Source organism: Strix aluco, chromosome 4 (assembly GCF_031877795.1).
Source record: "Strix aluco isolate bStrAlu1 chromosome 4, bStrAlu1.hap1, whole genome shotgun sequence".
Classification (NCBI taxonomy): domain Eukaryota; kingdom Metazoa; phylum Chordata; class Aves; order Strigiformes; family Strigidae; genus Strix; species Strix aluco.
Genome location: NC_133934.1, coordinates 30,988,522 through 31,004,043, shown reverse-complemented (window position 1 = coordinate 31,004,043; position 15,522 = coordinate 30,988,522). Strand labels below are relative to the sequence as shown.

At 40.5% G+C, this 15,522-nt stretch overlaps 1 protein-coding gene across 1 annotated transcript in view; it reads right to left on the bottom strand.

Annotated features, from left to right (window-relative positions):
- Positions 1-655: 655 nt before the first annotated feature.
- Positions 656-15,522, bottom strand: part of PDGFRA (platelet derived growth factor receptor alpha) — a 34,661-nt gene continuing 19,794 nt past the window's right edge. The window contains exons 13-23 of the mRNA XM_074822563.1: positions 13,453-13,557; positions 12,634-12,744; positions 12,153-12,306; positions 10,866-11,032; positions 9,611-9,726; positions 8,911-9,033; positions 8,186-8,297; positions 6,296-6,395; positions 6,065-6,170; positions 5,119-5,354; positions 656-4,056 (exon numbers count right to left, since the gene is read on the bottom strand). Of these exons, the coding sequence (XP_074678664.1) occupies positions 3,909-4,056; positions 5,119-5,354; positions 6,065-6,170; positions 6,296-6,395; positions 8,186-8,297; positions 8,911-9,033; positions 9,611-9,726; positions 10,866-11,032; positions 12,153-12,306; positions 12,634-12,744; positions 13,453-13,557 (1,478 nt within the window). The 3' untranslated portion in view covers positions 656-3,908. The remainder of the gene's footprint in view (positions 4,057-5,118; positions 5,355-6,064; positions 6,171-6,295; positions 6,396-8,185; positions 8,298-8,910; positions 9,034-9,610; positions 9,727-10,865; positions 11,033-12,152; positions 12,307-12,633; positions 12,745-13,452; positions 13,558-15,522) is intronic.

Below are 15,522 nucleotides of genomic sequence, written 5' to 3'. Positions count from 1 at the left end.
TAGGACAGAATCTGATTTGATTAATAAAGAAAGTGAGATCAACATAGCTTTAAAAAAACCCTGCAGCCAGAGGCAGAGAAACCATGACCATTTCAAGGTGAGGCTATCTAATCTTCTGTAATCATCAAAAGCTTCAGGCTAAAGACTGACACAAGGCACTTTTAGTCCCTTGTTAAAAGCAACCTTTACATAAACCCCTTTATTATACACCAGTGCTGAAAGTGGCAGAGAGCGTACTTCACAGACACGCACAGCATGTTGTTTGCATCCCATGTCCCCCCCGCTTCCTCCGTGTGTGCCAACCAGCTGGCATTGGACCCCCCAGCATGCATAGTGATAAGGTCAAGAAGGGTTTAAATCTCATACGGGGAGCCCAGTGCCCACCTCAGGGCTGCTTTTCTCCGGGCGACAGTCGCTGGAGCACCGTACTTGCCATGTTTCAGGGGACAACATGGATGTCACTCGCTATCCAGGTAATTCGTCACAAGCACTTTCCCACTATGCCCACTGGAAGGGCTCAAGAGACCTACCTGTCATTGCTGCCTGATGGCTTTGTAAAGCATTCAATTAACCAAAAACCTTTTGGGGGAAAAAACCCCAAGCAAGACTGATTCTTCATAACCATCTTTCAATAAGTGAGTATAGACTCCTCACATATCCTTAAATTATATATCATTTATTGAAATATAGAGATCTTAATTTACAGGATTTTTTTCAAAGACAAAATATCAACAGGGGCATTTTTGAAATACATTTTGTGCCTACCATCACTCAGGCCAGTTCGCCCTTCTTCAAACATTTCACAACAGCCACCATTTTGGAAACACTTCCTTTTTTATTATTCTAAAATATAAATTTTGGACATTCAAAGTGCAACAGTTAACGTGCCTGTGGAATATATCACAGTAAAAAAAAATATAAACAAAGGCAGTGATATAGCTGTCATAAATGTTTTGGCGGTATTCTAAAAGTCTATATAAAAATACTTATATACATATTGATGTATAACATCACCATATCTCACGTCCTTCATCATGTAATAGGACCATTTTGTACAAGTTGCAGACCACGCTGTAAGGAATCGGTTGGCCATTCCATTCCAAATCAAAAACTGTGTTTTGTAGGCTAATGCTGATTGTCGTTATACAATTACTGTAGCAAAAGGTTTGGGAATATCTCTTCCAGTGGCTTCTCAAAAATTAAGCCATAAAAGAAAAAGTCTGTAATACTGATAATATTGTAAAACTAAACAAATCATCTTCTCACACTTCTCCTTCTCTAGTAAATCCACTCTTCCTCTGCTTCTCATTCCAGTTTCCAGGCCAGCTTATCTCATTCCAAGCCTGCAGTGAGCTGGGTTTGGTTAGACCCCTGCCACAGATGCAGTTCATCTACACGATACTCATGACAGGATGAAGAATCAACATTACCATGCATCAGAAAAGTGAGCCAGCTCTGGTTCACATCCACCATTTGGGTCTGGCCCCAAGATGTGCTGCGAGATACAGAATGAAACTAGTGAGGGGAAGGGGAGATTGCATGAAAATGTCCTTAGATTCCAGTAACTGGTATAATGAAACATGCTGGGGCTGATTTTCAAACCCTGAAGAACACCAGGCCATGTGCAAAAATGCAGGTGAAATTTCTTGCCTAATTTGAATGTGTAGTTGTAATGACTACACATGCAAATTAAGGCACGTGTGTTCTCAAGTGGCCATTCAGATATCTGGGATATCCAACAGACAATTTGTGTTTCCTCAATTCATAGTTCATAGTTGGAGAGAGACTTTACATCATCTCATCTGTCCTGGATGTATCGAGAGTCTTTATGTTTCACAGTTGTCCCCATACAGAGCTCAGTGACATGTGTTTGGCTAAAGCACAGCTCCCAGGAAGACATTCGGTCTTGATCTGTTGACTGAAAGAAATGGAGGATGTACCATCACTCACGGTTTCTTCTGATTGTCAGCCTCCATCAGAGCTGAAAATGTGGGTGCCTCGCTTCAGGTCCTGTTTTCACATCTGCAGTACACTTGTACGTGGCCTCAGCCAGGTGACGTTTTGAAATCCAGACCCAGAATTATTTGCCTGTAACACTGACAGTGTTACATTTGCTTTCATTTGATCCACAGCTGTCCAAACAAGTGAAGTCAAGGGGACTTGTGTAGCTTTTCTTAGGGCCATTTCAAGTTAAACTGTAGTTTAACATGACAGCATGTTCTGTCGGTCACTGCTGGTCCATCTTTCACACTTTCTAGGAAAAATACTGCAACACAGGATGAGTTTGCACTGTGTTTGCATCGGCTTTGTCGTGCCAGAGGCTGAGCACGTCCTGCGAGGCACTCATCACACTGAATTAAAGTTAAGTTTGAAAGTTGAGCACCAGAAAGGATGGGGCCCTTCGCAGTGATGTACCTTTTTTCACATGTAAGTCTTCCAAAGCATCATATCTCAATAACACATTGTACAGTGATAGCAGTAATTGTAATACTTTGTTCATATAAGTGGTGTCAAAAAACAACCATTGCAGACTGAGAGCAGGTTCATTTTCATGCACCTTCCAAAAAACACTCTTGGAAGCAATTACTGTTTGTAGTTACAATCTGCAAAGGTAATAGTCAGAGTTTTCTGTTCCTGTTTAAACCTGAAAACTAAGACAAGAATATTTGCTGCAGAATTATTTCTGCTTATTTAAATTTTATTTCCAGGCTGGGAGAGATGTCTTTGTTCCTTGAGCAGTTCAAATATCAAATTCATTCTTCACAGCTAACCCCAGGACAGGATTTCTTTTGAGTACCCATGAAACACTAATAATGGGATGTTGATGGTGGTTTATCATAATCTTCTATTCTCCAGCATCTTGGAAATCGGGCATAAATTTATATTTTTTTTAATTTAAATTTTTGGAACCTACGTTAATCAGAGGACAATAATGTCTTCTAAAATATCTTATTAGAAAAGCTACTCAGCTCTTGATAGAAAACAAAATCATAATTATAATTATTTCTCCATGTTAAAGTAGTTTTAGCTAACCAGAGCAGTTACCATACTGTGTAGAGCCAAAAAAAGAATTGTTTTATAAAAATTTTCATGTCATAATTTTTTTCCTTGTACTTAAAAAAGTTTCTTGAGACTGTGCTTTTGCTGAAGGACAATGAATTGTAAAATATACATTTAGTGTTACTGAAAACAGTAGTAGTATTATCTTGAAAACAGCTATTTTCTATAGTTAATAAAGACTTACTAGGTTTCTAACACCTATTATAGACTGTTTTTTTATTATTATTATTATTCCCCTTTACTTGCATTAATGGTAAAAAGTAACATGTTTTGTAGTACCGGTCAGTCCCTTGTGGTTTTAGACCCTTTCGGTCCAAAAGTGGTTTTTGCATGTTCTTCAATTCACATGATAGTTCAACAGCAGCTGATAACTGAGATTGAGGGAGGAAGTACACAAAATTCATGAGTGATGTCTTCTAAAATCCATGGCATATGTTTAATGTGCACCTCAAAAGATCCTTGAGTAGACAGTTATTTACATAATTACAATAGTGAAGTATTGCTGCAGTGGAAATTCAATCCATCAACGTCATATGAATGCCCTTGAAACACAAAACTGGTCTGTTTGTGGCCTTTTCCTTCGACGTCCTACCAGTTCAAATGGCAAACAACACTGAGATGCTACTGAAGTACTGCAAGAAGCAACACTAAAAAAAATCTTTCTTCGACAGGTCTCTTTCATTCATACTCAGGATGATTCCTCTGCCCATCGCTGGGAGTTTCTCTGTACAAATCCACCTCTTCTTCACATCCTTGACATTGCAATAAAGTGGTTTTCTGTGTGGACCAAAGTCTGTAGATGACACAGTAAGCTTCTCTGTGTGCAGAGCTGGAAGGTGTCTGTAGGGTTACAGGAAGCTGTCCTCCACCAGGTCTGAGGAGTCGATCCCAATGTCATCCATCATGTCAATGTCCTCAATGGTCTCGTCCTCTCTCTTGATGAAAGTAGAGCTACTGGAACCAGTTTCAATGGCACTTTCTTCAGATGTCTGGGAACTGGAAGAGACAAACATCTGATAGATAAAATACATGGTAAATGTGGCTGGGTAAGTACTCACAGAATTGAACACTGCCAGAACTCTAGCAGAACTGAACAGTGCCTCCCCACATGCTTTCTGACCCACAGTGCAATCTTAGGTGACTCTGACCGCCTGTTTTTTAGGACATAACATATCTTGTATCTCAAGAGCAATGAACCACCTTGGAATTCAAAGGAGCGGGTTGTTCATATGTTCCTCCAGGCACTTTCTGCCAGAGACTCGTTAGAGAAATAGCTTTATGACACCACTGTGACAATAGGTCACTTAGGTAAATCTAGGGAGGTCAGGTGAAAATAAGATAACAGACAATAAGATAAGAATAACAGAGGCAATAAATCTTAATGTGGATAGTGCTTCTTAGAGACTTCATTCATCCCTCTCTTGAAAATTGCACAAAAATATCAAAGAAGGAAGTTTCTAGGTTGCTAATTCTATGTTGTATGAATTAAGTGCTGAATTAAATCCCCACCATGCACAGTAAGGGTAACACAGTGCTGTGCTGTAATGGAATCAGTCATGCAAACTGACAAGGGAGCAGTAAAAAGTTCTGGATACCCTGTTGTCAATGAAAAGAATACCATAGAATATATTAAAAACAACTTGTCCCAAATTTTGGAGCTGGTCTCACAGAGAACAAATCAATCCCTTGAAATCTCATATACAGCTCCAAGACACTGAGCTGTAGGGGCAAGATATGTTGCCACATGTGCCCACAGAGCCACCAGACAGCCACTGTGACTTGGACAAACTAGCAAGGTAGTCCCAGTGACACACAGGAGCACCCTACCAGCAGTTGCCTTCCCCTGGCAGTCACAAAAGAGGCAAACCAGGGTTTTTCCCATTGAAAACACTGACGCCAGTCATACTACCATATTTGCATGGGACCTTTCCAATAAATAGTTTCAACAGAGCTAAGGAAACCATTTGCAGAATAGGATGCTAAAAAGTGTTAATGCACATTGCCAAACATGACCATGAACGGTGACTATGGGCTACATGATCTGTAAACTGCACCTACCTGTGCCTGTTCCTTTTGCCAAGCTCATCTTCAGAAACAGGGTCAATGTCAGGCAGGGGGATGATGTACCCGCTGTCAGCGCTCAGTCTCTGCTCATCAAAGCCACTCTCCCTGTCCTTTAGCTTGTCTTCATTCTTGTAGGTGACACCAATGTAAGCATTGTCACAGTCCCCTCTCATGCGTGTGACAGCTGGGTGATCACTTTTTAGGAAGTCCAGGTGAATCTTCTCATAGCTCTGAAAATAGTAATTTCGAACCCCTCATTAGATGTTATTCACTAAGGCTGCCTTTCTTCAGATGGGTGGCTATGATTCATTAACCCAGCAAATATTCTGCCCTGTGAGCCAGCAACACTGGATAGAGAAGCCCAGCATCTTCAAATGACTTGAAGGGAAAAGTGACACATAAATTTTAGATGATACAGGAGTGGGTGTGGCAGAACAGATCAGAGAAATAGATGTGAAAGACGGGTAGGGAGAGGGGGAAGAAAGTGAAGGTAGGTGGGAAAATGAAACACTGAATGATGGGGCAGGCAGAGCTTGTCCAGCAGTATCAGAAGTATGAGGGGAAAACCTGCTGGTGTCAGGGTCCAAAGAGGGAGACAGGGAGGTTATACACATGGGCCAAGTAGTCCCTTTTCTAGAATTCTTTCACTGCCTAGAAAATCCCTTGAAAATATATGAAAGCCACTCTCCAGTAGAAAAACTGAGTTGGCAGGATTTCATTAGAAATGGAGAATTCTTCTCCCCAACTAATACTGCAGAACTGCTTCTCTCAGTAAACTGGCATGCAGAAGCTGAACATGCAGTGTCCCTGTCTGAATCACATAATTCACATAGAGTAGGATGTGTCAGTTCAGTGCTAGTGGCTATGGTGGCTGGAACAACACTGTAATTCCCTCTGAAAGAGCATCTAGAAAACACAGAGAAAAATCCAAAGTGCAAACCTTTTTGTACTCTCCAGGCAACAAGCTCTCCACAATTTCACTCAAATGGTAAAAAGAAGGTCTTTTCTCTGGTTCACTGTTCCAGCACTTCACCATGATCTCATACCTGCAGATAAGATGGAAACCAATTTAACCAACCAACTGGTAAAGGAAAATGAGTAACCAAACAGAAACTAAAGCCAAAATTGTCTGGAGACTGGCCAAGTGTGGAAAAGCCAAATGCACACATACACTTCATTGGTAGCATGATCGGGTTTGGCCATTCGGTATCCACTCTTGATCTTATTGTAGAAAGTAGAATCGACCATCATGCCAGGATATGGTGTGCCACCTGCAGATGAAAGAGAAGAAATAATACTACTCTGTACTTGGCTATCTATGCAGAGTTCCCAAATACTGTCTTGCTGTTCATGTCAAAAAGTGTTAATGCTATAATTTGACATGCATCAGAATTAATCTCTCCTAGCCAATGTTTCACATCAGAGCTATTTTCTTGACCACATTAAGCCCTGATCTAAAACATTGGCTAGGAAAGGTTGAAGTAGGTATTACTTAGAAAAAAATCCCCTAACAGTGTTTATAGAATGTATTGTCTGAACACAAGAGGTTGAATGATACCTGGATCAGGTCATCAGCCTGCATTTGGCAGATCTGAGGTCATGGGTCTGCTCTGCCACTGACTTTCTATGCGACCTTAGGCAAGTCACTTGCTCTGTCTGGTTTTACTGCCTTTGTCACCTGCAAGACAGCTGAGAGTGACATGGCCTGAGTTACTTGCCTCATCCTGGTTGTAAGGGCAAAGACGTAGTGTGACCCAGTCTCCTCCACACCCAAGTCTTCCCACTGGGCAGCTAGCTACAGACAACAGCTAACATGCTGGGTGCATGGGTTGTCAAAAAGTTTGGATTTGGCCCCTTAGCTGACACAGTTAAGTGATCATTTGGGGCCACAGCATACAGACATCATTGCACTCATGCTCAGTTATCACTGATGTGTAAAAGGATTATTCAAGCTGAAGTCAGTGTTGCAGCAAGATATCAAAGTTGACCTCAACAAATGCTGCCAAGAATGTTTTGCTTTCTGAGAAAGACCATCTTCCACAGGTGGAGAAGGCATATTGTAATATTAATCCAGAAATCTCAGCCCTTTCAAGAGCAGGATTTTCACCTAAAACTGGGCTTCAGAACCTTCCCTACAGGTAGGGCAGTGAAGTACAGGCTCAGCTGTGCCTCAGTTCCCAAGCTATCCAATGGCACTCCCATCCCTCCCAGGGATGGTGGGGAATGGATATTTACAGGATCCTATAATACCCAGAGATTACAGTAATCAATACCATAAATAGTGGTGCAACTGCTGTTTTCTGAGAAGCAGCTATATGACAACTTATTCTAGAAAATAGCATTAGCTTTGGGGTTGCCGTGGGGCACTAGTAGATACCACAGAGGCGTAATTAATTCTTCTGAGAGTAAATCTGGGCAATGCATGCTTACTGAAGCAGGCCAGCCACCCGTCCAGAGGCTAATTAATGAGGCTGAGGAAAGAGCCAGGCTGTTCCCAGCTGGGAACTGTACATTGTCTGTAACTGCTATACATTGTCATAACCACTTTACACTGCCATAAACCAACTGTGTGAACGTGCTGACCTGGAAATGAGAAATCAGCATCCCAGAAGATTGACATTTGTTTTCATTCTGTAATGGGACTAAGACAGGCCCTTTTGAAATGTGTATGAAGAGACTGTTTCAAACCAGCCGCTGGGCTGAGCTGCAGCCCCAGGCATCCCGTTGCAAGGGGGAAGCATGTTCCTTCTCGTATTAGGCAGAAAGTCCATCCTGGCCTGGCACACCAATACTTTTCCACAAAAGCTTTTCACTCAGTGCTTTCAGTTTTCTAGCGAAAAAAAAAAGTATCTTGCAAAAAAAAAATCTAAACAGAACTTTGGGAGAGTATGGACATTTCACTTCACGCCTAACATTGGGATCTGAAACCCCATATAGAAGAATAACTAACAGTTGATTTCACACATATATTTTTACTGGAAAATTTGAAATACTTTACATAGAACAGCTTGAACTGAAAAAGCTTAATCATTACACATAAGAAAGTGTTCACAGTACATACCAAGAGAAAATATTTCCCACAGCAGAATGCCATAAGACCAGACATCACTTAAGGTTGTGTACAGATTGTCAAAAATGCTTTCAGGTGCCATCCATTTTACTGGGAGGAAAGTCTGTAGCAAAAAGAAAGAAACCCCAGACCACACAGGTTAGCTGTTAAAGAAATGCTTCTCATTACAATTATTATTTGATAACCAGGATTAACTTCTCTCTAATAAGAAAAGTTGTATTAACCTGGCTAGTGTTTATTTTTCATTCCATGTAACACAGGGGTGCCAGGATCATAAGCAATGCTGCTGTTTGCTCCCCACAAAAACCAATTAAGCCATAACTGTATTCATTTTATCACTAGCAAATGACCAGGCTGATTGAAGGTATGATACAAAACCTGTCACTGCTGATCTAGATCTGATATGTCATTGATTGATGCATCACTTCTCTCCATATCATAGTGACAGTTCCTTAATAATTTATCCAGTCACAAAACTTGTCAGTTAAAATGTAAACCTGTGAAGTACCAAGCATGGCCAAGTGCTTTTTGGCTTTAAAGCAGAATTAGGAAAGTTACAGGAATTAATGAACTGAGGAAAAATTGTTCTCAGGAGCGTTCATCCCAATGGTTAATTAATGTAACCAACACTGAATGGCAAGAACATTAAACAGCGTTTAAAACTGACACTTCTCTTTTCAGTTAAAGCAGAGCTCAGGAGATTAAGAAGCACATACGCTGCCCTTGGAGACATAGTTGGAATCATGCATGATGTCTCTAGCCAGCCCAAAGTCACAGATCTTCACAATTTTTCCTTGAGCCAGGAGGACATTACGAGCTGCCAAGTCACGGTGCACACACTGTATGGAGAGAAATTAAAATGTTCAAGGACGTGCTAATTCCACGAGGACCATTTCCTTGCAAAGAACCCTGAAAAAGGTCTGTTGACTTTCTGGGCACAGTCTTAACAAGATCTTCTACTGAACAGGCACCTGCACTTCCCCACTAACAGGGACAGGGAGGCACCAGTCCTCAGAACCAGCAAGGGCTCATGTGGATGCATTGCAGTGGGAAGGAGACAAAAGTAATGCCGCCCTTCCCTCTTCTACCCATCATGTACTGAAGATATGTCTATGCTTCTGACCATGCTGGTCTGTGGCTGTATGGGCCCTCCACCCAGACCCTGCCTAGATCCACCATCTCTGGCACCCTGACTCCATGAATGTCATGGGCTGCAACAGGAGAAGAGGACTGACTACTGCTTTGATTTTTCCAACTATGGTGATCTCAGTTGCCATGTAAGTAAGAAAGCTGTCTATAATCCCAAAAAGAATATTGTATTTTGTTGTGTTTTCAGAATCTAAATTGAAACCCATAGTTGCAGATGAAGACGTTTTTACACTTTCTTCCATTTTACTTACTTTTATATTTACTTACATTTTTAGAAGCCAAGAATTCCATTCCTCGTGCAACCTGATAGGTGAAGCTCAGCAAATCCAGGAGGCTGAGGCCCTCCGAACTGTCATCTGAAAGAAGGTTTTTGACTTCTGATTCTATTGAAAAAGAGAGAAAAATGTGTTTGTGCTGTGGAGTGTGGAAGTAGCATCCATTTCTCCCACCCATCATGATTCTGAGATGATGATTTTAACAGAGTACCATGACCAAACCAGTCTTTTCATAATAACTAACTACTTTTAATGTCTGTATCAGCCACTGACACATACTGGATTCTTAAAAACATCCGGTATTAAATATAGGTTGTGGTTTTTCTCCTGTCTGTGTTTTTTTCCCCAGAGAACTGCAGGAAAAGGTGAAGTTAAAAAGGCTTACTGAAGTGTCATGCAGGTTGTTTACAATACTCAGCGTGTGGTACAAAAACATTTATTTAGAGGTGGTGCCTTCATTGTGTGTACATTCTTATCCGTCTACTTTTGCTGAACACTGCTATGTTTCCCAGCAAATATTCACTGGGTCTAATCCAATATCAGCAAAAAGGGTCAGGAATTCTATGGCAACAGTTCTTATTTTTTTATGAAATATGTCAGCAAAAAACCAGTCAAAATTCAGTGATTCATTTACCCCGACTGTCCTAGAGCATGATATGAGTACATTAGTCTGCCATGTAAATGTGGGACTGGATATGGTTCAGTTTCTGAGGGCTAGAGACAGAAGTGGCAGTGCCTATTTTTAAAGCAAAGCATATTTAGTTTCTGAGAACAGGGCCAGGGAATGGGATGCATTCATTATCTTCATTACATAATCCAGGAAAGTATTTGGGAGTGTTCTGCATTTGGTAAGTGTCAGTTAATGTGAAATGTAAGTGAAAACAGAGCAATATAAATTACTATTTTTATTATTTATTACTATTGCTCAAAATCTTGCAAACTACAAGACTGATAAAATCACTGCCTCCAAAGAGTGCCTACAGCCCCATTGCAGAGCACAGCCGCTCAGCACTTCAGCATAGAAGCAAATACACAACTGGACCCCTTCTGTTCCAGGAGCATGCACCCATATCCCCAGAGCATAACAAAGAACACAAGCATAAGCCTTTAGTTTATAGCTTATACTCACACACTTGCAGAACACAGCTGAGTAGTTTACGTCCATAGAGAGGGCAAAAATAACATATGCATTTATGCAAGAATTATTTGTATTAATGATGTATGCAGAAGGGACAATTCTACATTACCTGACATAGATTTCTTCTTATATGAAGCAGGCCGATCATACACGGATCTCTGAATATCAGAGTATTTAGATCCCTCCTTCCTTTCCAGCATTGGCACATACTGAGTGGTATCAGCTTGTTTCATGTCCATGTATTCTCCAGTGTTTTCAAATGATAATATCACATAACTGAAATTGGACAAAAATACAAGTGTATTAGCTAGGATTCCCCACATGACTTCCCTGCCACAGCATCCTGTATATCTATCAGTTCTCTTACGGTGTACAGTTGTATTCTTGTGAAATATAAGAGGTGGCTTCTTGATAAGGAATACATAAAGTTCATGTATTGTAACATAACCATATATTATCACACATTAGTACCTGTTACTGTGTATTCACTGCAGTCAAACACAAATGCTTCAAACTTATCCTTTTGTCAATAGTCAGGTATGTAAACATATATTCCTATATTCTAACTTCCCAAAACCCCAGTGAATTCAAATATTACTACCTTGGGCTTTTAGTTCAAGGTATTCCATATGACAGATGTAATGTATTCACCCAAACAGTTTGCATCAAATCCAGTCCTGCTGAACTAACCCCTGCTCAGATGAACAGTCCTGGCTGTACTCAGCTACTGAGTCAGTTGATCTATCCGCCTGAGTGATTTTTTGAAGGAATCTCTGTTCACCTTCTAAATCCTGGCTAATTTTATGACATCACTTTATTGCTGAACGTATGATGGCAAGCTTCCTCCACCATCAGCTCGAAAAAGCTATGGAATGAATTTTAACTATAAGGGAACTATTGAGACTGGCTAAGCCATTGGTAGATAAAGGAGAGCACTTGAGCTTGGAGAAAAAGCTCTGTCAGGTTGTTTGAAGGGAAGGAGTTTTAGACAGTGGAAATTCCCCAAGCAGGGAAACAAGGAAACCAGGTAGTTGCACTTTGCTTTTAAAACTTGGGTGGGTAGAGGCAAAAAAATGTTTTTACGTGAAAGAGGAACACTGGGCCATGCTTTATTAATAGAAATGTTCTTCGGGACCTCAGGATGTCTGTGGAGAACCCACGGTGGTTCTGGGACTGCAGGCATCTCTACACAGGGGAAACATGGATCTAGGACACATGTCAGGGAGACTGAACAAAAAGTGCTGAAACCTTCCCAGATCTATGAAACCTGATAAATAAAAGTCTAATGAAAAGAATTAAGGAGGGCTCTAAAGCAATGAATGAGAGGAATGAAGTAAGGGTTAGTAACAACATTTCCTTAAGTTGCAGGTCACACATTTTTTTCCTTTTTTCCCACCTTCTTGTGCTTTCATCAGCTGGGTTCATCCCAAAGATATCCAAATCTTTCTTTGGCTTCTCTGGGTGTCGGTTCAGGAAATTGTCCCTGTTCTTATGCAGATAGTTCACCAAATCACCATAAAAACAGTATTCAGTGATGATGTAAATAGGACCTGATAAAATAAAGCAAAATAATGCATTGAGGAGTGGGGTCTTTAAAAAAAAAAAAAAAAAAAACTCCAAAAATAATAGACAATAGAATATAAAGCACAAAAAATATTGTGGGTTAATACATTTTTATTTACTAAGTTATGACTGCAACTACTACCAAATATCAAGTAGGTTTGTGAAACCTTTTATTTGATTATATTTATTGTTAAATCCTTTTCTTTTAATTTGTGTGTATATTTATTGTTAAATCTTTTACTTTTAATTTGTGTGCTTGTTAAACAGTGAATGATGACTCCATAGCAAACCTCCATTTTGTCAGTCAAACCCACCTGATTTTGTACAAGCTCCAAGCAGATTCACAATATTCAGGTGGGGGCCAAGATGTGTCATTATCTTCAGTTCAGACATGAGTGCCTGTTTTTCACTGGATCTAGCTGTAGCTGTTGAAAAAACATGCCAGCCACTCAATGAGAGCAATCACCTTTTTCACAATAACAAATGATTTCTCTTTGCTTGCCTCATTAGAGCATTCTACCATGGCTTCTTGAAGAAGACTGTGTCCTTTACTTGACAAGGAGCTTTCTTAAGACTTAGAGAGGAGTCACAAATCACTAATAAAGGACTCACTTAATGCAGCTCAGTAGCTGAACCAGTCTGTTTGTTCCTCTCCAGGGGTACAGTGGATTGCCCAGGTGGCACAGAGGCACTTTACAAGCTGTTCATTTTAACACGAGCAAGCTCCTCATGGTTCCTTCAGAATCACTGCATCATTCTCAGCTCTCATGAACTGGGAAATCTTCAGTGAACTTAAGATTCTCACATGAGACCTGCCTATTTCTCCTTCGTTGTGTAGCTTTCATTTATTCACAGACATTCATAATTATTTTATCTTTTTCTGAACTTGCTGAGTTATTGTGGCTGCTACAGTCCATACAGCTAAAATCAAACTTTGGATGCTTTCAGAAGCCTGGACACTTTCAGTCTTGAAATGTCATGAAGCAATCTAAAGTATAATTTTAAACTTCAGTCATTCCACAGTTCATTTTCAACTTCAGATATGGAGAATCTATTTATACACAAACAATGCTTAAATAACCCTGTGGGAACATGCCCTACCTACCTTGGGAAATGGAACCGCGACAACTTACGTTTCAGCATTTTCACAGCTACTTTCATCACTGGTTGAGAGCGACTCAATCCATATGCAGTCCCCTCGACTACTTTTCCAAACGCACCAGAACCAAGGATTCGACCTGAACAAAAGGGAGAGTGTTATTTATTTCAGAAAGTAAGAGCAATTCACCTCATTTCCTGCTGTCATTCTTCTACAGGTTGTGATTCTTGTGTGGAAAGAGCACACTCACTTAGCCAAACCACTGGTGTTATTGTTATTACTGTTGTTGTTAAGCATAAAAGGCAAATATGAAATGCTGTCATTAAGTACAATTCTTAAATATAAACAAGCAAGCAAACATCAGGAGCACACCTGCATGTGGGAGATCAACTCATTCAAATTCATCTACTATTGTGCCCTGCAAACTTCACTTTAAATTTTCTAATCATTGATTCTCCTACGTTTAAGTTGACCTCTGCCTCAGTCAGCACCTGACCACAGTACAGTTGTGTCCTTTATTTAAAAATCTGAATTGGACTGCTTAGCTGTAGTGACAGGCTGTTATATCAATGCTGGATACATCTAGCAGTAAGACAGACTGAAGCACATCAGCAACGCATTTAGAAATAGACAGGCAGGACCATCAGTGATCTTCAAGAAGCTGAAATACATGTTGATCACATATGAGGGGAAAATTCTCTGAAGTTTAATGTACAAGTGTGCTTCATATGCTTGAAAAAAATTTACTGCAAATTTCCAAGTGCCGTAATGAAATAGCTAATGTTTATACACACTTTACTCTTCTCACAAATCAATTTAGACAAAAATTTTGGATTACCATATCCTGTCTCCTGATATGGATACAGTGTGCAGAAGAATTGTGTACAGATTGGGTGAGATTTTAGAGAAATATGAACTGCACAAACGTATTCCAAAATACTATATTTCATAGTTTCCATATTGAAAAGCAAGTTCATCAAGGCAATGCTTACTCAGTGAACAAACCCATTTATGAGCTCCAGATTCCAGGATATTTTCATATTCTTGACAAGCTCTCTATTTTATTTTATGTTACTTTTTTTAACTTCCAGTACAAAAAGAATAAGTAGTGTCTTTCACTATGGAGATATATGGCATTATGTCTTTGACATTTGTTTGCAGTTTGAACTTGCTGCCTTTTATGCTTCTGAAGGTGGTATCTGGCATGCAATGCCATATGTTTGTTATTCTCTAGCTACAGCCCTCACTTTTATTGTACACATGCTTTTAAAAGAAAATTTCCAGCCAAATGATATCTACATCATTAACAAGCACAAGAAATGGTTAAAGAACACTTAGCTGAGTTACCACTGAAGAACCTCTCCAAGACTATGGCAGCCTAGTTTGTCATGCACATAAAAACTATGTGATTTCTTTTCAAGATTCCTGTGCTCCGAAGGTTATTCTTCCCAATCAGGATGTGAGAAAGCTTCCCACTAAATTTCAGACTAATTCAAACAACCTGAGTCTGAAATTTGGCCCCTGAAACTTTTCAGACTGAAGGTCTGGGAGCCATATGGCAGGATGCAACCCTTCAGAATGCAATGGCATTTGCTGATGCTCCTTGATCTTCTTGTCTTCACAAGCCAATTCCTCCCCTGACCATATTGTTGGCTGAGCACGAGGCGCACATCTCCCTCTCCATCACCTCTGCTGAGCTGGGGTGCACGTGGAGACGGTGAGAGTACTTCCGGAGTGGCGGGGAGCAATCACTGCTGTTTCCCCTTTTCACCCCTCTCTGCAGACGTAGCCCAAGCCTCATGTGCTTTACACTTGAAATTTGGAGACAGGTGGGAGCTGAGTGCTCAAGAGCTAAAGGCATCTGTAATGCCATCACATTCTTGATGTCAAGGCTTTCAGTGGAGCCCAAAATTATAGCATGTGTTTACTTTTCTTAGTATAAAGGCACCCTGTGATCTGCTCACCAGAGGAGCAACACTGCTTCTCCACCACAGAGGGACTGTGCAGACACAGCAGCAGCTCAAGGCTCCTCAAACTAGGAGAGGAACTGGGGTGCCTGGGGGTGAGAGCTATTTCAGCCTCTGTACCCATCCATAGAGCTTAT